Genomic DNA, 24,439 nt, shown 5'->3' with positions numbered 1-24,439 from the left:
TGATCCTCATTCCTCTTTCAATACTCAATTGAACCTACTTCCAACATGACCTCAAGTAGTGCATTCCAGATCCTAACTACTTGCTATGCTAAAATGTTTTTCCACATTTCACAAGTGATTCCTTCACTACTTTAAAACTGCAGCCTCTTTTTCCAAAAACTTAGTTTTATTTTCTGTTCCCTATTCACTCATCCAGTCTTTTTAACTTCAATCAAATTTCCTCACAGCCTTCTCCTCTTCAAAAACAGCTTTTCCCATTCAAATTCCTCTTCCCAGGAACCATTTGTTTCAGTTATTTCTGTACCTGCTGCAATGCATTCACATGCTTCCTAAAATGTGAAGATAGAAACTGTCTGCTTTCTTCACCACTCTGCTCAACATGCCTTCCCATGTTTTATAATGTATGTACACATACACCAGTTCCCCTTACTACTGTAGCGATGATGGGAACTGCAGATACTGGAGAATCCAAGATAACAAAGTGTGAAGCTGGATGAACACAGCAGGCCAAGCAGCATCTTCGGAGCACAAAAGCTGATGTTTCGGGCCGAGACCCTTCATTATTCCGTCTGATGAAGGGTCTAGGTCTGAAACGTCAGCTTTTGTGCTCCTAAGATGCTGCTTGGCCTGCTGTGTTCATCCAGCTTCACACTTTGTTATCCTCTTACTACTGCACCTCCTTTAAAGCGCCACCCTTTTTTCATACTTATTTTGTAGTACAAAACTTGAATAACAGTGTAAAACTTCACATTTTGTCAAAGCTACTCATCCTCCACTTATTAGAACAGCTTGCAAGAAATCGTAAAAGGCTGAACTCTTTATTTGTATTATAAGGAAGTTCTGATTTTTAAATATACATTGCATTTCTTAACAATAACTTTGACTGCCAATTACCTGTCCACTTCACTGACAAATATTTTGAAGTTCTATTCTTATTCCAGAGTTTAATCGCAGTTTCAAGTTTCAAATGATCCGCAGATTTTATAATTATGCCCTGCATAAGCAGACCAATTAAATACACATCAGGAAGAGCTATAGGAATTCCACAGTAAATCTAAGTCCAACAAATGTCCATTCAACATGTTTTCTGTCATTGAGTCATAAGCATAGTAGCTGACTCTTCAGTCCAGTTCGTCCACCAACCAGATATCCCAATATGACCTATTGCCATTTGCCAGCATTTTGCCCATACCCCTCTAAACCCTTCCTATTCATATACACATCAAGATTTATTTTAAAAGTAATAATTGTATTTCCCTCTACCACTTCCTCTGGCAGCTTGTCCTGTGCATGCATTAACCTCGACATGAAAATGTTACCCCTCAGGTCCTTTTTAAATCCTTGCCTCCCCTTAAACTTATGCCCTCTAATTTTGGACTCCCTACTGTAGGAAAAAGACCTTGGCTATTCATTCCCTTCATGCCTAATGATTCTACAAATCTCAATAGTCACCTTTCAGCCTCCGATGCACCGGGATTAAAAAGTCCTATTTTAATCAGTCTTTCCCAATTAAACCCAATTGAATTGGTCCATAAGCAATTTTTGCATCAATTAATTTCCACTTCATTCCATGAGCTCCAACTTTGTTCAAAAGCCTGTTGTGTGGCACACGGAAATACATGTACACCTCAACAACGTTGCCTCGATCACCTTTTGTCAAGACAGTTAACATGGTTTTTCCTTAAGAATTAGTGCTATTGCTCCCTAATTAACCAAACATTTTCTGATGATTATTAATTTTATCCCAAATTGATTTTCTCAAAGTTTCCAAACTATCAACGTTAAACTTACCCACCCCTAGTCCACATACCCGAGTCCTGACAAAGGTTTTGGCCTAAAACATTGACTTTCCTGCTCCTCTGTGCTTTTCCAGCCTCACACCTATAGACTCCAGCCTCCCTGCATCCACGGTCTTTATTGTCTCCCCCTGTAGCTGGTGGGTTTATCGTTATACCATACTTTAGACAATGGAGCAACGAGGCCTTATAATTCTCCAGCCCACTGACATTACCTAAGTCAAAGTAAAACTGTAAAGTTATGATCAGTGCCTGTACAATTTCCACACACTCAAGTATCTTGGATATCTTAGAAATCTGTTGTTATTATGGGAACATGGTGCCTTATTAATGTCAAATAAATGGCAGTTATTCATTAACAGTATGGGTTTCCTTGCCTTTAATATAATTGAATTATACAATGATGGTAGCAGGTGGAAGACAATTTCCTCTTATACAGCTGACAGAGGGAAAGGGACAAATGGGAATTTGAAGATGGAAAATGAACCTGTCCCACCAGCACTGGAAACTTTTGCTTCACCTCAGTCCAGGCAGGAACAAGTGTCTTGAGTAATATATGTAAAATCATCAATAACTGAACACAATGGTTTAAAGCACCAATTAGATGACTACATGAGTAGATTTGGATAGGAGAGCCTTCTGCCGCCTGAACATCTGAGATTAATACACAAGATTGCATCTTCTAATCAGCGTACTTTTATTTTAGAAAAATAAAGCATGGAACTTAAAGAACAAATGCCTGCCATCAGGGCTAAGAAACATTGGTACAATTTTCAATAAACTATTGGAATTCCATCATGGGTTAAGATATTACACGTATCAGTTGAAGTACCATCTGTACTGATTTCTTTAACATGGCAATTATAAACTTGATTAGTGCAAAACAAAATTAACAAATTAAAACAAATTTGGAAGAGTAATGGAGTTTAATGTTCCGTTAATCTATCTCAACCTCAACATAGGAATATAAGAAAGCTTAGGTGGTTGGATTTAGTAAAAACAAATAATTGTCAGACTAAAACTTATTGAGAAGCCATAGATGCTCTTCGGAGGATCAGTGTGGTCTTGGTGGGCCAAGTGGTCTGTTTCCACACCTGTAGGGCTTCTATGATTCTACAATGCTCTTTCCCGGTGATGAAGCAGGACTAACCTACAATTAAATGCCAGGCCTAGCCTCACAAATAAACAAAAGCTTGTTTGGTCTGTTTTCCTTTTAAAACAAGCTGATTTCCACAGTCCAAAGTTCATCTTTGGCTGATGGTTTTCAGTTCACGACTCGAGATCAAAATTGATGAGAATAAAATAAAAATAATGACGAAATCTGTGAGGGGTCTCGCAGAGTGCAAGGCATGTATCTGTGAATATGACTATGTCAGGCTATTGTTTGACGAGTTTGTAAGACATCTCTCCTCAGTTCTGGCATTACCTCCCTCCCTCCAATTTTGGGAAGGGGGAGTTTGCAGAGTTGATAGATCTGTGTTTGCATACATCATTTCAGTTACCTTACTTGGTGACAGGTGACCGGCCAGTTTAATTCTTTGAGACATTTTAGTAGCCTGCCCAGCCATTTCAGAGGGCAGTTAAGAGTCAAGAACGTTGCTGAGGACCTGGAGTCACATTTAGGCTAGATTTGCTATAAGAAGAATGTTGTTAGACAAGAAAGGGTGCAGCAAAAAAAAACATTTCAAGAATGTTGCCCGGTCTGGAAGATGTACGGATAGGCTGGGACTTTTTTCACTGGAACATTGGAGTCTGAGGGGTGACCTTCATAGGGTTTATGAAATCACAAGAAACATAAATAAGATGATTAGCCAAATCTTTTTCCAAGTGAAGAGGAGTCTAAAACTAGAAGTTATACATTTGAGGTGAGAGGTGAAAGGTTTAAAAGGGACCTGAAGGGCAATGTTTTCACACAGAGGGTGGTGCGTACATGGAATGAGCTGCCAGAGGAAGTGGTCGAGGTGGGTACAATTAGAACATTTAAAAGACACTTGGACAGGTACATGAATAAAAAAAAGGTTTAGAGGGATATATTTGATTTGATTTGATTTGATTTGATTTTTTGTCACGTGTGCCTAACTACAATGGAAAGCTTTATGTCAGAGCAGTACAAGCAAGATTATGGTATACAGAAGCAATGACATACGGATGATGGATGCTTAGACAAAGTGAGGCATGCAGGTTACACTACAAAGGAGGTGTTAATGTTGACTTTGCTTTGCACAAGATCAACCTTATTTATTGTCAGAGAGTCTGTTCATCAGTTTAGTAATAGGAAATTATAGACTGGTCAGTCTTACATCTGTGGTGGGCAAACTATTGGAGAGGATTCTGAGAGATAGTATTTGTGATTATTTGGAAAAGCACAGTTTGATTAGAAATAGTCAGCATGGCTTTGTGAGGGGCAGGTCATGCCTCACAAGCCTTATTGAATTCTTTGAGGATGTGACAAAAAACATTGAATAAGGTAGAGCAGTAGATGTGGTATATATGGATTTTAGCAAGGCATTTGATAAGATTCCACATGGGACCCTCATTCAGAAAGTAAGGAAGCATGGGATTCAGGTAAATTTGGCTGTCTGGCTAAAAAACTGGCTGTCTAATAGAAGACAGAGCGTGGTAGTAGACAGAAAGCATTCAGCCTGGAGCTCTCTGACCAGTGGTGTTCCGCAGGGGTCTGTTCTGGAACCTTTGCTCTTTGTGATCTTTAAAAATCACTTGGATAAGGAAGTGGAAAGGTGGGTTTGCATGTTTGCCAATGACACGAAGGTTGGTGGAGTTGCAGACAGCGTGGAGAGCTGTTGGAGGTTGCAAAGGGACAGTGACAGGATGCAGAGCAGGACAAAGAAGTGGCAGATGGAATTTAAACTGGAAAAGCGTGAAGTGATTCATTTTGGAAGGTCAAATTTGAATGCAGAATACAGCGTTAATGGCAGGATTCTTGGGCAGTGTGGAGGAACAGACGGATCTCGGGGTCCACGTCCATAGATCCCACAAAGTTGCTACCCAAGTTGATAGGGTTGTAAAGAAGGCGTATGGTGTGTTGGCTTTCATTGGCAGAGGAATTGACTTTAAGAGCTGTGAGGTCATGCTATAGCTCTATAAAACTCTAGTTAGACCACACTTGGAATATTGTGTTCAGTTCTGGTCACCTCATTATAGGAAAGATGTGGAAGCTTTAGAGAGGGTGCAGAGGAGATTTACCAGGATGTTGCCTGGACTGAGGGCAGGTCTTATGAGGAAATGTTGAGGGATTTCGGGTTTTTTCATTGGAGCAAAAAAGGATGAGAGATGACATGACTGAGGTGTACAAGATGATGAGATAAAGTGGATAGTCAGACTTTTTCCCAGGGCAGAAATGACAGGCGATTGAAGGAAGGTATAGGGGAGATGTCAGAGGTAGGTTCTTCACACACAGTGGTGGGCATGTGGAATGCAGTGCCAGCAGTGGTAGTGGAGTTAGATACTTTGGAGATTTTTAAACCGCTCTTGGATAGGCACATGGATGATGGTAAAGTGTAGAGTATGCGAGGTAGATTGATTAGTAGGATAATAGGTCGGCGCAACATCATGGGCTGAAAGGCCTGTACTGTTCTATGTTCTATAGCAGGGAAGAAGCTGTTCTTGAATCTGTTGGTGAATGTGTTCAAGCTTCCGTATTTTCTGCCTGATGCAAGTCATTGTGGAAGAGCATTATCAGGCTATGAGGGGTCTTTGGTGATGTTGGCAGCCTTTCCACGAAAATGAGAAGTATAAATAGAATCCATGGATGGAAGGTTGCCTTCCACAATGGCCTGAGGTGTGCACACAACGTTCTATAGTTTTTTACAGTCCTGGGCAGAGCAGTTGCCGTAACAGGCTATTATGCACCGGATGGTGCACTTTCTATAGTGCATCTGTAAACAATGGCGAGGGTCTTTATGGAAATGCCAAATTTCCTGAGGAAGAAGAGGCATTGTTGTGCCTACTTGACCATCACATCTGCGTGGAAAGTCCAGGACAGAGTTGTCAGTTGGCATCACTCATAGGAACTTGACACTCTCAACCCTCTCAACATCTGCTCTGCTGATGTAGATGGGGGGGCATGTTTTCCACCCTTCTTACTGAAGTCAATAATCAATCTGGCACTCTTTAAGTTTGTGATACCTGGTCAGCATGCATGAGTTGTACCAAAGGGTCTAGTTCTGTGCTGTACGACTCTACGGTCAGGTAAGGAAGGCAGTTTTTATTCCCTAAAGGACATTATTGAACTAGGTAAGTTTTATGATAAATGATTAATGGCTTCATAGTCATCATTTGACTCTTATCAAAAGTACTGGCAGAGTCCTTGATGCCTTCAGTACTTTCTCCAAATGTTCAGCATGCAGAGTACTCATGTACAGCCAAGGTAGTGGGGTAAGGGGCTTTGTGGTACATAATGACCAGCATAATTTGCTTGTCTATAGCTGGCCTGATGTCATATCATGAGGTTTGGAAACAATGTTGTGAGCTAAACCGAGTAACGAAGGAGGATTTCCGTCCCTAAATGACCCTGTCCAAGGGACAATAATGGTGCTATTTATTTTCCCGCAAAACAACTGGGCCAATCCTAACCCTTGGGACAAACACATACTAATGCCTGTCAGCGGACAGTAAGACTGCTCACCCTGGTTCTTTTGAAAGGAGAGATCTTTGTCCTGAGGATAGTAAAGGAGCTAATAACTGCCCTGGGGACAGAAAAGATGCTAATCTCTGTTTGTCCGGAGGGAGGGGTGGCCATGGGTACCCCCATGGACCCAAGCTATGCCTGTCTCCTTGTAGGTTACGTGGAACAGTCCCTCTTCCGTACCTACACTGGCCCTAAACCCCACCTCTTCCTCCGTTACATTGATGACTGTATCGGTGCTGCTTCGTGCTTCGAAGAGGAGCTCGAACAGTTCATCCACTTCACTAACACCTTCCACCACAACCTTAAGTTCACCTGGACCATCTCCAACACATTCCTCACCTTCCATCTCAGGCAACCACCTAGAAACCGATGTCCATTTCAAGCCCGACTCCCACAGCTACCTAGAATACACCTCCTCCCACCCGCCTTCCTGCAAAAATTCGATCCCCTTTTCCCAATTCCTTCGCCTCTGCCGCATCTGCTCCCAGGATGAGGCATTCCACTCCCGTACATCTCAGATGTCGTCGTTCTCCAAGGACCGCAACATCCCCCCCGCAGTGGTCGAGGACGCCCTTGACCATGTCTCCTGCTTTTCCCGCAACTCATCCCTCACACCCCGTCCCTGCAATAACGGCCAAAACAGAATCCCCCTCGACCTCACATACCACCCCACCAACCTCCGGATACAATGCATCATCCTCCGACACTTCTGCCATCTACAACCCCACTAACAAAGATATTTTTCCATCCCACCCTTGTCTGCTTTCCGGAGAGACCACTCTTTCCATGACTCCCTTGTCCGCTCCGCACTCCCCTTCAAGCCCATCACACCCAGCACTTTCCCCTGCAGCTGCAGGACGTGCTACACCTGCCCCACACCTCCTCCCTTACCCATATCTCAGACCTCAAGAAGACTTTCCACATCAAGCAGACATTCATCTGCACATCTGCCAATGTGGTATTCTGCATCCACTGTATCCATTGTGGCTTTCTCTACATCGGGGAAACCAAGCGGAAGCTTGGGGACCTCTTTGCAGAACACCTACGCTCAGTTCACAGTAAACAACTGCACCTCCTAGTCGCAACCATTTCAACGTCCCCTCGCATTCCTTAGATGATATGTCCATCCTAGGCCTCATGCAGTGCCACAACGATGCCACCCAAAGGTTGCAGTAACAGCATCTTGGAACTTCAGCAACAGCAACTTCCGCTTGGCAACCCTGTAGCCCAATGGTATCAATGTGGATTTCACAAGCTCAAAATCTCCCCTCCCCCCACTGCATTGTGGACAGTAAAGGTGCTTATTCCTGCCTTGGGACAGTAAAAGAGCTAATCCCTGTCTTACGGACAGTAAAGGTGCTAATCAGTCTTCTGTGGAGAGTAAAAGTGTTAATTCCTGTCCTGTAGAAAACAAAGTAGCTAGCCTCTGTCCTGCAGATAGCAAATGTGGAAATCCCTGCTTTGGGGCACCAATAGAGACAGTAGAGGTGCTGATACTTGCCCTGGGAACAATAAATATATGCCGTCCTACTCTGAAATCAGTCAGGATGGTTACCTCTGCCCTGGGGACAGTCAAGATACTAAATACGGTTCTCGGGACACTGATTTTTGCCCTGGAGGCAGTAAAGATGCTAATTTTTCTCAGGGGGACAGGAAAGCTGGTAATCACTTTTCTGGGCCATTAAAGGCACAGATGTCTGTTATTGGGCTACATAAAAGCGGGTAGTTATATTAATCCATGGCCAGGACAGAAAAATTGCTAATCCAATCACTGAAAAAAGTGGTTAGTAACACCTGCTCTGAAGTTAGTAAAGCTTCTGAAATAATGGGAACTGCAGATGCTGGAGAATCCGAGATAACAAAGTGTGGAGCTGGATGAACACAGCAGGCCAAGCAGCATCTTAGGAGCACAAAAGCTGACGTTTCGGGCCTAGACTCTTCATTAGAAAAGTGGTGGGGGGGGGGGAGAGTCTTCTGAAATAAATAGGGAGAGAGGGGGAGGCGGATCGAAGATGGATAGAGGAGAAGATAGGTGGAGAGGAGACAGACAAGTTAAAGAAGCCGGGATGGAGACAGTCGAGGTGAGTGTAGGAGGTAGGGAGGGGATGGGTCAGTCCGGGGAGGACGGACAGGTCAAGGGGGCGGGATGATGTTAGGAAATGTGGTGCGGCTTGAGGTGGGAGGAGGGGATAGGTGAGAGGAAGAACAGTTTAGGGAAGCAGGGACAAACTGGGCTGGTTTTGGGATGCAGTGGGGGGAGGGGAGATTTTGAAGCTTGTGAAATCCACATTGATACCATTGGGCTGCAGGGTTCCCAAGCGGAATATGAGTTGCTGTTCCTGTGGGCACTGCAGGAGGCCCAGGATGGACATGTCGTCTAAGGAATGAGAGGGGGAGTTGAAATGGTTTGCGACTGGGAGGTGCACTACTATTGCTAGCCTGAGGACTGTAAAGGTGCTAATTCCTGCCCTGTGGATTGTGAACGGGCTAAACCCTCCCCTGTTGTCAGTGAAGGTGTGAATGCTAGCCTGGAAAATGTAAAGATGATAATACATGCCCTGGGACACTGAAGGCACTAATCTCTCCTCTGGGAACAGTGTGCTAATGCTAGCCTGGGGACAGTGAAAATAGTAATGCCTGCACTGGGACATTAATAATACTGCTCCTTGCCCCAGAAACAGTAACGGTGATAATCCATGCCCAGGAACAGTGAATATGTGTATTTCTATTCTGAGGTCAGCAAAGGTGGTTATCCCTGCCTTGGAGACAGGAAAGGTGCTAATCCCTGCCCCCACTGACAGTAATGATACTGTAATGATGTTCCCTGGGCACAATGAAGATCTATTCATGTTCTGTTGACAGTAAATATGTTAGTCCCAGTCATTTGAGTAAATAAAACAACTGATCCCTTTACAGGGTTTTATAAATAATAACTAATGACTTTACAGGGGTTAATAACTAAGCAATAACTAATGAGTTCAGGGACAGAAATGTTACTAATCCGATCCCCAGGGACAGTAAAGGTAATAATCTCTGCCCTGGGATCATTAAATGTGCCAAGAGTAGCCTGGGGAGAGTAAAGGTACATGCCCTGGGACACTGAATGCACTAATTCATGCCATGTGAACAGTTAAGTGTGCGAATGCTTAATACTAACCTGGAAAGGTGCAGATCTCTGAGATAACAAGGTATAGAACTGGATGAACACAGCGGGCCCAGCAGCATCAGAGGAGCATGAAGGCTGACATTTCAGGCCTAGGCCCTTCTTCAGAAAATTTTCTGAAAAAAGAAGTGTTGTATAGTGTCACCCATCTCTAGCGCGATTTTAAAACTCGGAAAAATAAACCGAAACATGGAATATAAAGCAGACAAATGAAGAAATAAAGAAAGTGCCCAACTTTACTGTCCTTTGTATTAAGTGCTCCATCATGGGCTTGGTGGTTAGACTTGAAGTCCCCTTTGCCATTCCACAGGCAGAATGAAATTCACTATTCTTCGGCACCATCGCGCATCCATTGACACCCTTGCCACTATGAATCCTCCCTGGACCTCACCAATGTAGATGCCACGGAAGGTGCCAGGTACTCCACTGGCCCAATTTTTACCCAGCCACCACGAGTCCACATTGGGCACACCTCGCCACTACAGTCACTGCTGAATGTTGCCAGGTCTCGTGCTGAACTCAAACTCGCCTCCACTGCAGCCTCTATGAATGTGCACTCGAAGCAGATGCTACTTGGGGCTAATTCCTGTCCCAGGGATAGAAGTGTTAAACCCTGTCCAGTAAAGACGCAAGTTATTTTCCTGCAGAGACAACAAACTAATCCCAGCACTGGGAACAATATAATTCTGATCCATGTCAGGACTCAGTAAATCTGCTAACCGTGGTCCTGTGGGCTGTGAAATAAAAAGCGAATTCCCATCCAGCAGACAGAAAATGTGCTAGTTACTCATCTGCAGACACTAAAAGGATTTGCAAATAATAAAGGATTTAATTTTTTGAAGGGTCCAGGCCCAAAACGTCAGCTTTCCTGCTCCTCTGATGCCGCCTTAGTCAGTATTATTTTTTTATTAATTATTATTATATTATATTATTAATTAGTCCAGCTCCACACCGTGTCATCTCAGACTCCAGCATCGACAGTTCCTACTATCTCAAAGGGTTTAATCCTTATTTGAGGGGGAACAAAATGCTAGCTCCTGCCTTGGGACATTAAAGGTGTTGAGCCCTCTCTAATAACCCCTGCCCTTGGGTCAGTAAAAGTGTTAACTTTTGATTTTGGAGGCTGAAATGACGATTCAGTCCCCTGGGAAGGTAGAGATTACAATCATCGTATTTGAATCAGGAGAACTTCAGTAACGGTCCAGGCCGAGAAAGTGTGAGGAGCTCCGTGATTGACTGTTGTCTGACCCAATTGGAAGGGAAGGAAAAAACTTGTGACCCTCCAACCAATAGGTGTGGGGCTAGCCGCAGCAGCACGTGATCATCTTACTGAGGCTGTCCGGGACTGAAGTGTGCCTTTAGTCAAAGGCTGGAAGGAGATGGTAAAAGGGAGCAAACGGCGGGGAGAAAAGGTGCTTGATAGACGAGGAGGTTTCATAAACGCCTGACAAACTCGAATTCAAAACTCCGTGTCCCGTGTTTGCAGGCCTTAGGCAGTGACACGCCCAGGTTACCGCCGCCATTTTTGTTGGGGCTGCTCGTGCGACGCATTTTGAGAAGAGCAAGGCGCAGTCAGACGCGCATGCGTATCTTTGTGAGGGGATGAGAACGCCAGGGTTTTAAGGTCAGCAAACTTACATCCAGCAAATGATGGTTTTATCTGAATTTCTGCCTTGGATTGACAGTGAGGTTTTTATTTCCCCCTGCAAACTGCTTTTACAGGCTGTCAAATGAGATGGACTTGCAGGGCTAAACTCTAACACACACGGTGGATCAGTGGTTAGCACTCAGAGACTGCAGATGCTGGAGTCAGAGATAACACAGTGTGGAGCTGGAGGAGCACAACAGGCCAGGCAGCATCAGAGGTTCTTTGCAGTGGGGTTATAGCTCGGTCAGAGATAGTTACTACCTGCAGATGCTGGAGTCAGAGATAGCACTGCTGCCTCACAGCGCCAGGGATCAGGTGATTCCACCTTCGGGCAACTGTCTATGTGGAATTTGTGCATTCTCCCCATGTCTGCATGGATTTCCTCCCACTGTCCAAAGATGTTCATGCTAGACAGATTGGTCATGCTAAATTGCTTGTAATGTTCAAGGATGTGTAGTTTAGATGGGTTTTTGGGATGTGGGTCTGTGTGGGATGCTCTGAGGGTCACTGTGGACTTGTTGGGTCAAAGGGCATGTTTTCACAATGTAGGGATTCTATGAAGAAACATCATCTGACACAGTCACTCAATCAGAATTTGACATCATCCATCCTTCACTGTGGAACAATTAAGGTTTATCTTCTCACACAGTTCTAGGAAAGGTTCACTGTACCCAAAGTTAACTCTGATTTCTTTTCACTGATGGCTGCCAGACCTACTGAGATTTTCTCGCAGTTTTTATATTTGCTTCTGACTTACGTGGTAGAAAAACACCTGGAGACGTGGAGAGTTCCTCAAGAAGATGAACTTCTATTTGCAAACAAAAGCAGTGTCAATCCGGAAGTATCCTTCAAGAATGCCCCCGAGCCTTTTGGGCTTACAGTTCTTATACCTTCTTGTTATCACATTTCTTGTCTGGCTTATCAGCACACCCAACTGTGTTAGCCAGAGTTATCTCTCAGTAACCGAATGATGTTAGTCCTGTTATCTTTACACCTCCGCCACTTGGGTTTTTTCTGCGTCTGCTTAATTCATAGTATAATGATTATGCATCTCTATTTCTGCCACAATGTTTTTTCTCTACTTTAGAGTTATCTCTAATTTATTCTATTAAAATTAGGTGTCTGCTGCTATCTTGCCACAATGGTTTTAAATCCCTAAGTGGTCTCAATTAACTCATACTAATATTTGCTTATGTACATTTATTCTTAAACATGCTGATATGAGTGTCTGGTTTTAATTAGACTACTTGACTAAACTGGAGTTAGTCTGCCTGACTAATTGATCAAATTCAGTTGTTCTATCTTTATTTAATACAATCAATTGTGTTGAACTGATTTACTAGCTCTTGTTCCCTGTTCTAATCCCCTATTATTGTATTATGCTTTTATTAATATATAGCTGTTCTAATTGAGGTGATCTTGTGTAACGCCCTGTCAAGTTTCACATTTTATTTTCCACATTCTGCCCTTTTGAGACCTACAGGTCTCATCCAAAAGAGGAAGCCAATAGGCATAGGCATAGATCCCGAGATGCCGATTAGAACACACCAGGTCTCGATGTGGACCAAATAATTTCAGAATCTGCTCCTTATTGGGTTCCTCCTCCACCCTGGGATCTCCTGAGCCAAAAACCTGTCCTGTACCGCTTGGGACAGGGAATAAGATTCAAGGCCCCTTACGTTCTACTGCCCGCGCACTCTTCGATGGCAGGAGGTGCTGTTGGATATGTCTCCCGCACTAATGCGGGTGTTGGATCGTAGTAGTAGTGAGGCGATTCCCAGTCATTAGAAAAGGGGTGTCCAGCGATTGAAGAGATTGCCACCAGCTGTCGTGTAGCATACGTACTAGAAAAGACTTAAATGGAAAAGCACAACAGAACACAAAAGCAACAACCAGCAACACTGCCCCTATGATAATTCCTGTCCTAAGGAACCATGCTCCGCAAGCACCCACCATATTATGGAGCCAGTCAAAAGCCTCATGACCAAATCCTGCATTATTCCTCAGTTCCTGCCTTAAGTTCTTCACACTCTCCATTGTCTTAGTGAATGATCCGCCCAGGACCAGTATTGTTTGCAATAAAAGTGCAACAGTGTTCCCCAAACATTACACACGCACCGCCTTTCTCAGCTAGTATCCAATCAGGAGCCTGTCTGTTCTGCCAGTCATTCTAGTAGTGGCATCAGCTGTTTCCCCCCAAGGCTTCAAGAGCATCATCAGTACTTGTTACTGAATCTTTGCTGATTGTAGTAAATGTAATTAATCCATTCAACATTCTTACTAATTCCTATCACTGGTATGAGTGCTTCTCAACCTGCAGCAACTTCATTGCGAGTCTTAAACCCATTGGGGATGCCTCTAGGCTGACCTATACTATCAATCCTCACATCTGGGTCTGGGGTATACCTCCTTCTGGAGCTGCGAAGGGCAGACTGGGTCGGCGTGCCAATCCGGGCATGTGATATGACAACCTCATGCAAGAGCATTACCCGGGCACAACTGCTACTCCAGTCCACGGGTAGAGTTGGGCGTAACCCTCCTTTCTTGCCACACATCCGCCAGGTGTCTCCCAGTGGAATCAGCTGAGAATTCAAAACGGCCCAAAATGTGCTCTCTATCTCAATTTCAACTGTGTTCCCACAGAATCCCTTGAAATGGCCTACTGCTCTAGAACCATTTCGCCGGAAGCATTCAAAGCTCAATCCCTCCTGTATTTTAAAGGCAGTCATAGGGAACGTCTGGTTGGTCTTACTAGTAGACCACGGGGTGCTGTAGCCACATCATTGGCGAAACTGTTGCTTTTCCCATTCAGTCTGTTGATAGAATGCAGAAGCTTGCAAGAGGAGACACCAGAACGGGCAATGGAATTGGGTGTAAGTTGATGTGTCATTCGGATTAAGGGGCTGACTTGAATGTTGTACTCTCCATTGGTCACAAGTGGTTGAGTTATGTGGCATGGGAACGACAAAAAATGAAGGGGTTGCCTTAGTGCAGAGAAAGCAATCCTTTCTGTTCATCATCACAGCTGTATAGTTTGCCCATTGATACCAGTGGTTATTACAGGCTTTGCATCCATGTTGAGGCAGATAGATCTGCCATCCTACTTCTCCGGTACCTCTCAATCTGTTTGACCCCATCACTCGCACGCCAGGTCGTCCCGGTTGATGATTCCAAATTTTGGGTATCCCTCGAAGTGGGGGTTGCTACGGGTCTTCCCCCATATCTCCTTCATCCCTACCGTTAGGAGAAAAGTTGCTCCCCACATCCCCAGGGTCATCATCTCCTGAATAATTAGTCCCCTCAGTATCTAATACCATATCTTGATCAGGACTCTGTTGTGGAACCTTGTCCCCCTGCACTAATTCAAGGTCCTGTTCTGGGGTTACGTCCCCCTGTACTGATTCAAACTCGTGCCGGGGGGTGCTATCACCCTGTGCAGATTCAGATTCAGATTCTTGTGGTGGAGGACTGTCCCCCTGAACAGGCTCAGGAACTGGTGGTGTGGGACTGCCTTCCTGTGCTAAGTCAGAATCCCCCCCCCCCCCCCCCCCACCTTGTCCACTTTCTTCAGCCTCCTCCTCACTTACCTCCTCCCCTGAGTCAACATGTCTTGGTGAGACAGCTTTGGTGCAGTGATTAAGGTGGTACCACACAGCCCTTCCTTTCACTTGGACAGCAGTGGGTGACGCCTTGGTCACAGTGAAAGGCCCATCTCTCCTTGGCTCATTCCACCGCCTGTGGAACACTTGCACATACACCAAGTCCCTGGGTTTAATAGGTCCCTCCTCAGTGTCGAGCTCTGGTTCTTTCCTGTTTTTCCTGCATGTGGATAGACTCATGTATCATGGTTAATTGCTGCATGTATCTCCTAAGTTCTAAACTCAATCCCTCCAGTTGGGTACTGGCATTGGCCTTCCTGTTAACAACTCATGCCGTATTAGGTTGGTCATGTGGTTAGTCTGCATGCGATAACTCATTAGTGCCAGTGGCAGTGTATCAATCCAATTAAGATTGGTACTTGCACAGATTTTATTCAATTTAGCTTTCAATGTCCCATTAATCCTTTCTACCATTCCCTGTGACTGGGGATGATATACACAACCAAATCTCTGCTAAATTCTCAGTGCTTGTAACACCAATTTTCCTACTTTCTGGATGAAAGCAGATCCATTGTCTGAGCTAATTTCTGAAGGAATTCCAAATCTTGGGATCACCTCATTTGTTCGGAATTTCACTACTGTTGCTGCTCCCACATCCTTAGATGGAACTGCTTCCACCCATCTGCTAAACCTATCAATTACCACCAGCATGTATCTCTTCCCTTTGGCCCTCTTTATCATGTCTACATAATCGATCACCAAGTGCTTAAATGGTCCTTCAGGCACTGGTATGTGACCCATCGGGGTCGTTAATCCTTTCCTGATGTCATACTGTGCACAGACCTCTCACTGTGACAGATAGTAATCCACTGAAGCCTGGAGATAAGGCGACCAAAAACCATCACGCTTTATCTTTTCTCATCACCGCCCCTCTAGCACCATGTGCCTCTGAGATAAGCACTGTCAACAAAGGGGTGGGTGCCACCCACAACCCACTCTCAGTAGTCCATAAACCCTTTTTATTACATTTGGCCCCCCTCTGCTTCCACAGTGTCCACTCTGCAAGGGATGCCCTCCCCTGTATATCTATGAGATCCTCTCTCGATGGCTCCGGATCCATTTGCACCTGGGGAGCAATGATGGCTGAGGAACACCCTGATGCTATTCTGGCTGCCTCATCAGCTGCCTGATTGCCTTTTGTTATCATGTTATCTCCTCCCCTGTGTGCCTGGCACTTAATGATAGTCAGTGCTCTGGGTTTCGTCATGGCTGCTATCAGTTCCTGTATCTGTTGATAGTGCTGTATAGGCTCTCCATTACTTCTCTTAAAACCTCTTTGTTTATACTGCTCCAAATAAATGGCATACTCCATGCGCATAAGCTGAATCAGTATATATGTCAGCTTTTTTGCCTGCCTTCATCTCACATGCTGCTGTCAACGCTTTAATTTCTGCTAATTGTGCCGAACAGGGTTGTTGACGACTCCAGCTTAATTGTTCCGAACTGAAATTGATCCTGTCTGACAACTGCATACCCTGCATGATTCCCATCATAGTCTCTGTAGCAAGAGCCATCCACAGACAGAACTTTTTCTGCCCGTACAGACCCCTGTTTCTCTCAGCGGTAATCGCAGAACACTCTGCCTTGCCCATTCAGCCCTTCGCCTCTCGCGACGTGGTATCCACAAGGACTTACTAGCGAGTTTTGAGAAAACTTACTTATAATCATGTACAAACTCCCTCTTCCCCCTTGCTTCGCTTTACACTTACTCACCCCGCTTCTCGTTGCGCAGCCTTCTTGAACAGTCCTCCGCATCTCCTTTAATACAATTTACCCCCCACGTCCTGGTTCTTTGGATCAGAGAGACCCTCCAGCAGTTTCCCCACGCCTCCGAGTCCCCGAGGCCACCCCGAGCCGACAGAACACAGTCCAAATTTTAGCAACAAAAGTGCTTACTTTTTTGGTGGGTACCCTTTATTCTGTCAGCCTCGGGAGCGTCCCTGGCGGACCGAGAAGCGTCCTGTTGCTGCCACCCGTTTCCAGTTAGGTCTCTTCCCGATCCTGCCAACTACGCCAATTTTCTGTGGTAGAAAAACACCTGGCGATGCGGAGAGTTCCTCAAGAAGATGAACTTTTATTTGCAAACAAAAGCCGTGACAATCCGGAAGTATCCTTCAAGAATGCCCCCGAGCCTTTTGGGCTTACCGTTCTTATACCTTCTTGTTATCACATTTCTTGTCTGGCTTATCAGCACACCCAACTGTGTTAGCCAGAGTTATCTCTCAGTAACCGAATGATGTTAGTCCTGTTATCTTTCCACCTCCGCCACTTGGGTTTTTTCTGCATCTACTTAATTCATAGTGTAATGATTATGCATCTCTATTTCTGCCACAATGTTTTTTCTCTACTTTAGAGTTATCTCTAATTTATTCTATTAAAATTAGGTGTCTGCTGCTATCTTGCCACAATGGTTTTAAATCCCTAAGTGGTCTCAATTAACTCATACTAATATTTGCTTATGTACATTTATTCTTAAACATGCTGATATGAGTGTCTGGTTTTAATTAGACTACTTGACTAAACTGGAGTTAGTCTGCCTGACTAATTGATCAAATTCAGTTGTTCTATCTTTATTTAATACAATCAATTGTGTTGAACTGATTTACTAGCTCTTGTTCCCTGTTCTAATCCCCTGTTATTGTATTATGCTTTTCTTAATATATAGCTGTTTAATTGAGGTGATCTTGTGTAATGCCCTGTCAAGTTTCACATTTTATTTTCCATACTTAGAGCATCCACAGTTCTTTTTTCTTGAAATTTGTTTGGAAATTATTTCCAATATTTTGAAATATCAAATTTGAAAAACGTGAATGAGAATGTTAAATGTGCTGTTATTGAATCTAGAACTTTTGTATGTACTGAACAGAGTGGTGTTGGTGAAAGGGTCATGGTGTGAAGACGGGCAAAGGTAGAATTTTGGATTATCTTTGTATTTATAGATGCCAAGTATGGGAGCTGAGAAAGGAAGGTATCTGTATTGTAAGTTCTCTGGTAACAGAGGAAAGCAGAATTTCAAAATCAGTTTCAGCTGAGGCAAATGCAATTTTAGTTCATATTTCAGAGATGGATCCACCCTTTGAGACGCCCTGGTTCTTATCTCAACCCTCTAATTGTTTCACTTCTGCCATGATAGCCTGAGTCTCCTGTAAGTCCAGACTGCACAGGAGGTTTCCTTCTCTGAAGGACGACATTTGTGAACCAGTTGGGATTTCGTGACAATCCAGCAGCTTTCATGATTTCCTCATCCTTCAAACAATCAGATACATTCTGCTTAGTTTTACAATCTACTTTTTTGTATTGTGTCTCACTCCAGTTTTTTGTTTTGTTTTTTTAATTTAATGAATTAGCATGTTTGGAAAGGAGGGAACTGAAACTGGTGTCGCGTCAGGATCTGAATATCATTGAGTTTTAAAATGGAAGGAAAAAGCATCGTTTATACTGGGGAGAAACCATACAGTTGTGCTTTATGTGGGCGAGGCTTCAGCCATTCATCTGGACTGTCGAGACATAAGCTCAGTCACACTGGGGGAAAACCATGGAAATGTAGAGACTGTGGCAAAGCATTTACATCCCCCTCTGACCTGGAAAGGCATCGCCGCAGTCACACAGGGGAGAGGCCATTTTCCTGCTCGATATGTGGGAAGGGATTCAATCAGTTGTCCAATTTGTTGCAACACAAGCGAGTTCACACTGGGGAGAGACCTTTTAAATGCCCAGACTGTGGGAAGTGCTTTAAAAGTCCGGGGGAACTGTTGTCCCATCAACGTGTTCACACTGACGAGAGACCGTTCAGATGCTCTCACTGTGACACTCAGTTCAAGTACTCATCTGACCTCACTGTCCACCAGCGAGTTCACACTGGGGAGAAACCGTTCACCTGCTCAGAGTGTGGGAAGGCATTCTCTCAGTTATATAACCTGTTGACACACCAGCGCGTTCACAGTGACGACAGACCTTTTAAGTGTTCGGACTGCGGTAAGTGCTTTAAATGTTCAGGGAATCTGATAACACATCAACGTGTTCATAGTGATGAGCGACCTTTTAAATGTCCTGACTGTGGAAAGTGCTTTAAAAGCACTGGAGAACTGATGTCCCATCAACGTGCTCACACTGATGAGAGACCATTCAGATGCACACACTGTGGAACTGGGTTCAAGAAATCATATAACCTCACTGTACACCAGCGACTTCACACGGGGGAGAGGCCATTCACCTGCTCAGAGTGTGGGAAAGGATTTACTCAGTTATACAACCTGCAGACACACCAGCGAGTTCACACAGGAGCACGACCATTCACCTGTCCTGAGTGTGGTAAGGGATTTACTCAGTCAGCCCACCTGGTGAGACACCGACAAGTTCACAAAAAAATACAGTGATTGGATTTTACTGTGAATTATCGCTGAGGGGAAAACAATGATCTTTCTTTTGTGTTTCTTTCTGCTGATATTAAGAAACCAGTTTAGTTGAGTGTTAATATTCTGGATAAATTTAAATAAATTAGCTTTGTGTTAACTACAGTGTGTTGAACCTTTCTGATTATATATCAAGTTGGTTCTCTGAATTGCTCTCCATGTCCCCGTCTCTTCCATTGTTGACTCCAACAATGCATGAGGAGCTCATGGAAAACATTTGTGGCAAAGATTGAGATAATCCAGTCCTCTGTCTCTACTACTTTCCTTCCACTAATCCGCTAGGACACTGTCTCTAACATTCTAATTTGCAGAGCCCTGTGCCAACTACTGCTTTTAGTTTCTCTTCCAGTTGCTTTAAGATGGAATTGGGAGTGAGGGAATGACAACAATGGCCTCTGTCATCCCGCTATTGCATTGGGGTCTGTGTCGGTGTCTGTGTCTGTCTCTGTCTGCGCGCGTACACATGCCCCACGTCATTCTGTCCACGACATGCAACCCCTGCCCTTAATAAACTACGAATCTCACAATGTCCCCATATGGACTGATATTGTTAACATTACCCCCTTGTCCATCCATGTCCCTTTCCCTTTCCATTTCCCCCTTCAAATTGCCATCTTTAGTCCCTCCTGGATAAAGAAACTCTTGATTGCCACTGCCATCCTTGCAAACAATTGCCCATCTAAGTTCCAAGCAATAAAGGCAAGCGTGCTAAACACCTTAACCATCCTGCCGATTGTGATGCAAATTTCAAACAATTATACACCTAAATCTGTCTATGCTACACTACTACCCAGGGTCCTACTTTTTTAATTTTTAAACTTTAATTTTAATTTTTAAATTTTGTTTGTTTTATCAAAATACAATGCCTCATATTTATCCAGATTAAACTCCATCTGCCACTCCTCAGACCATTGATCCAATTGATTAACATCTCTTTGTAACTATAGGTAGCCTTCTTCACAGTCCACTGCACCACTAATTTTGGTGTCATCTGCAAACTTGATAACCATGTCTCCTCAATTCTTATCCAAATCACTTATGATATAAATGACATCATCTGTTTGGGAGGAGAAAGGTACCTGCCTCTTGTATATCCTTTAAACTTACCCACTTACATTAAAACTACATCTCATAATTTTGACATTTCTACCTGAGAAAAAAGACTCCGAACTATTCACTTCATCCATGATTTTGTAAACTTTTATCAGGTCGTGATTTCATCCCTTGATATTTAAGTGAAAACAAACCAAGTTTGTTCAGTTTCTCCCCACACCACGCTTTTAGCCATGTGTTTATTTCCCTTATTCTTATGTCCCTACGCCAATTTGCACGTGACTCGGGCAGTAGTCCGGAGATTATAACCCTTTTGAGGACTTGTTTTTTAATTTGGTTCCTACTCCTGATAATTCCTGAACAGTCCCTCTTTCCTAGTCAAACCTATGTTGTTTGTTCTGATGTGGACCACAACAACTGGATCCTCCTCCTCCATCTCCAACATCCTTTCAAGCTGGTCAGAGATAACCCTTACCCTGGAATTGGGCAGGCAACACACCATGTGGGAGAGAGACATAGTAGGAACTGCAGATGCTGGAGAATCTGAGATAACAAGGTGTAGAGTTGTATGAACACAGCAGGCCGAGCAGGAAAACTGACGTTTTGGGTCTAAACCCTCTCAAGAAGGGTCTAGGCCCGAAACGTCAGATTTCCTGCTCCTCTGATGCAGCTTGGCCGGCTGTGTTCACCCAGCTCTACACCTTGTTACACCATGTGGGACTCTGGATTCTGCTTACAAAGGATAATATGTGTTCCCCTAATTATAGAATCCCCTACAACTCTGCTGGTCTTTTTGTTGATGCAGGCTTGGACAGCCAAAGGCCCTGTTCCTGTATACTTAATTTTCTTTGTTCTTTGTTGCCTCCTCTTGAATGGCCTCCTGTGCCCCAGTGCAGTGCTCAGTTGGCTCATCCTCCCTGCAGCCCTTGTCCTCATCCACACAGGGATCAAGTACCTTGCATGTTGGACGAGGTCAGGAGCAGAGGCTTCCCTGTCCCTGACTGCAGCATCCCTCTACCTGCCTCACTTGCAATCACAACTGTCTGTGTGGAGTTTGCACATTCTCCCTGTGTCTGCATGGGTTTCCTCCGGGTGCTCCAGTTTCCTCCCACAGTCCACAGATGTGCAGGCTAGGTGGATCAGCCATGCTAAATTGCCCGTAGTGTTCACGGGTGTGTGGGTTACAGGGGGATGGGTCTGGGTGGGATGCTTCCAGGGGCAGTGTGGACTTGTTGGGCCGAAGGGCCTGTTTCCACACTGTAGGCAATCTAATCTAATCCACCAACCTCCTGTCCCTGGCCATTGACCAGATTTGAAGTACTTAATCTACCAGGTGTGACTGTCTCCTGAAACATAGCATCCAGTTACTTCTCCCTCTCGGATGTGCCACAGTGACTGAAGCTCAGATTCCAACTCATCAACTCTGAGCTGAAATTCCGCGAGCAAATAACATTTGCTGCAGGTGCGGTCGCTACAGCTCACAATGGGATTGACCAGCACCCATTTCATACAGCTACAACACATCACCTGTCTCGCCATCTCTACTTAGTTAATTACTTTATTAATTTATATATTTTTATTATTAATTAAATTTATCCCTTCTAGTTTGTTGTTTGAGTTCTTTCCTGCTATTTTTATACTCTTTGAGGGCTTGATCTTCAGTTTCATAAGCTTTATGTATGCCTCCATTTGCTTTTTGATTAAGTTCACAGCCCCATCCCCAGCCCCGTTTTTACGTTTTTCCATGATTTTTCAACACATCTGTTCCCCTCTCACTCATTGGCTGTTGAGAGGCCTGTAGGGCAATTCTGTCAAAGTGATTGCACCCTTCTGCTCCTGAGTGCTGTCCACATGGGTGGTTGGATAAACCTTCCAAGATGTCCTCCTTCAGTACATTCAGTAACACAAGCCCCTCATCCCACCTCTCTATCTCACCTGATATGTCTAAATTCCGGAACATTAAGCTGCCAGTCTTGTCCTTCACTCAACAAAGTCTCTATAATATCTCAATATAATAGTTATATTAGAGTCATAGAGATGTACAACACAGAAGCAGACCCTTCAGTCCAACGTACCTATACAAACCATTATTCTAAATTAAACTAGTCCCATTTTCCAACATTTGGCTCATATCCCTCTAAAGCCTTCCTATTTATATACAGATGCCTTTTAAATATTGTAATTGTACCAGCTTCCACCATCTCTTCCAGCAGCACTATCCTCCGTGCAAAAAAGTTGCCCCTTGGGTCCATTCTAAATCTTTCACCTTAAGCCTATGCCTTCTAGTTTTGAACTCCCCTAACCTGGGGAAAAAGACCTTGGCTATGCATTCTATCCATGCCTTTCATGATTTTATAAAGGTCACCCCTCCGCTTCTGACACTCCAGGGAAAACAGCCCCAGCCTACTTAGGCTCTCCTTATCGCTCAAACCCTCCAACCCCCACAACGTCCTAGTGGCCTAACCAATGTCCACTCATGTTTCCTTTGTTTGAGACATTTCTTCCAGTTTCATTCCCACAGAAAACTCAGTTTCTACTGCTTACCTTACTTTCACTTGAATCATTTAATTGTGATCTATTTTGGCACACATCATTCTCTCCTTTCATAAAATTCACGACATTAATATGATATTCTAAAGCTTTTTAAATTAGCCCAACAAAATAAAATCCGTCTCCTTTAACTCCACTTCTAACAGTCACAGTGATTTCATTAGTCCCATTAGAAATCATTTGGCTTCTCGTTGTTATTGAACAGGCCAACACCAACCCTCGGTCCTCTGACAATGTCAACAGTGACTGGCAACTGAATTGGATCTCCTGAGCCCCAGGCATTGCGAGTCAACTGCACTGCCCACCGTATTCAAATCACATTACTTTTTCATTTATCCTATGAGGCTGCAGGTTCAAAATGGCTCTGCTGGCATTGTTGCCTCATTAGTAGCAAAATCCTACATCAGAACATGATTGAGAAACAGGAATATTATTGCAGCATGGTGGCTCAGTGGTTAGCAATGCTGCCCCACAGTGCCAGGGACCCGGGTTCAATCGTACTCTTGGGCAACGGTCTGTGTGGAGTTTGCACATTCTCCCCGTGTCTGCGCGGGTTTCCTCCCACAGTCCAAAGATTGGCCATGCTAAATTGCCCTTAGTGTTCAGGAATATGTGGATTAGGTGGGAATTAGGGGGATGTGACTGGTGGGTCACATGTGGGTCTGTGTGGACTTGTTGGGCTGCAGGGATTCTACGAAGAAACATCATCTGATGGCAGTCACTCAGTCAGGATTTGACATCATCTGTCTTTCACCAAGGTTTGTCCTCTCACCCAGTTCTGAGGAAGGGTCACCGGACACGAAGCGTTAACTCTTATTTCTCTTTGCAGATGCTGCCAGACGTTTTGTCACCATGCAAAGTGAAATCATCAGTATAGCCTCCGATGAACTGATGTTATTCTACTTTGCTTGGACTTTATACTGTCTGGTCTGTTATGGTGGGTACTGTCATTTCCGGTTTTGATCTGTATGGTACGGACCAGACAGTATAAATTCCAAGCGTCGTCCAAGGCAGACTTCGAGACACTCAACAATGCTTGAATGCTGAACAGAGACTGATAGCCAAGTTCCATACCAATGAAGACGGTCTCAACTGTGATCTTCGGTTCATGGTGTGCTACATCTGACCCCATCACATTATTCTGTAACTGTAAAATCTTCCCTACAGTCCTGTTTTGACACCGTCACCTTGATAAATTGTTATGATCTCTCTACCTTAATTCGTTTGTACAGTTTTGGATTGCTTATTACTTTGTTTAGATCCTCGCCATACGACTCTTATACCTATCACGTTATTCCAGTCATTTAGTGTGTCTTGTGGGCCACTCAAAATGGCAGAATCGGATAACACCAAACATGCTGGAAAATCTGCTCCAGAGGTATGTAATATCCATGAGCAGGTTGAATTGAAAAAGTATATATTTTAAATAATGTTCTTTGTTGCTTCTAGATGCTGGTGCTTTAAGAAATAATCTCGAATGCTAAAAACTTCTCATCTTGCCTTACTAGTG

The 24,439-nt window shown here is 44.0% G+C and overlaps 2 protein-coding genes across 6 annotated transcripts in view; one reads left to right on the top strand and one right to left on the bottom strand.

Annotated features, from left to right (window-relative positions):
- LOC125463472 (zinc finger protein 271-like) overlaps positions 1 to 10,309 on the bottom strand; it is a 73,631-nt gene extending 63,322 nt beyond the window's left edge. The window contains exons 1-2 of one of the 2 annotated variants that reach the window (XM_059653556.1): positions 9,843 to 10,309; positions 9,602 to 9,723 (exon numbers count right to left, since the gene is read on the bottom strand). The gene's annotated coding sequence lies outside the window, so the exon portion shown is untranslated. Of the gene's footprint in view, positions 1 to 9,601 lie in introns of both variants that reach the window. The other variant, XM_059653554.1, reaches the window with a different exon arrangement.
- A 597-nt stretch (positions 10,310 to 10,906) lies between these two features.
- Positions 10,907 to 24,142, top strand: LOC125463740 (zinc finger protein 250-like). Of its 4 annotated transcripts, none has more exons than XR_009447094.1 (2): positions 10,907 to 11,019; positions 23,759 to 24,142. XR_009447094.1 is itself a non-coding variant. In XM_048555374.2 (2 exons), exon 2 carries the CDS (start codon positions 18,328 to 18,330, stop codon positions 19,288 to 19,290), a length of 963 nt encoding a protein of 320 aa, XP_048411331.1. In that variant the 5' UTR covers positions 10,913 to 11,019; positions 18,262 to 18,327; the 3' UTR covers positions 19,291 to 20,966. The 4 variants fall into 4 exon arrangements, 2 of the variants coding, with proteins under 2 accessions (XP_048411331.1, XP_048411330.1); XR_007249897.2 differs by having other exon boundaries at positions 10,913 to 11,231; XM_048555374.2 differs by lacking the exon at positions 23,759 to 24,142 and adding an exon at positions 18,262 to 20,966 and having other exon boundaries at positions 10,913 to 11,019.
- The last annotated feature ends 297 nt before the right edge of the window (positions 24,143 to 24,439 follow it).

Source organism: Stegostoma tigrinum, chromosome 22 (genome assembly GCF_030684315.1).
Source record: "Stegostoma tigrinum isolate sSteTig4 chromosome 22, sSteTig4.hap1, whole genome shotgun sequence".
Lineage (NCBI taxonomy): Eukaryota > Metazoa > Chordata > Chondrichthyes > Orectolobiformes > Stegostomatidae > Stegostoma > Stegostoma tigrinum.
This window is presented reverse-complemented; position numbering and strand designations above follow the sequence as displayed.

Bases quoted from the DNA above. Each gene is read 5' to 3' on its own strand.
- LOC125463740 (XM_048555374.2), top strand. From the start codon at position 18,328: ATGGAAGGAAAAAGCATCGTTTATACTGGGGAGAAACCATACAGTTGT.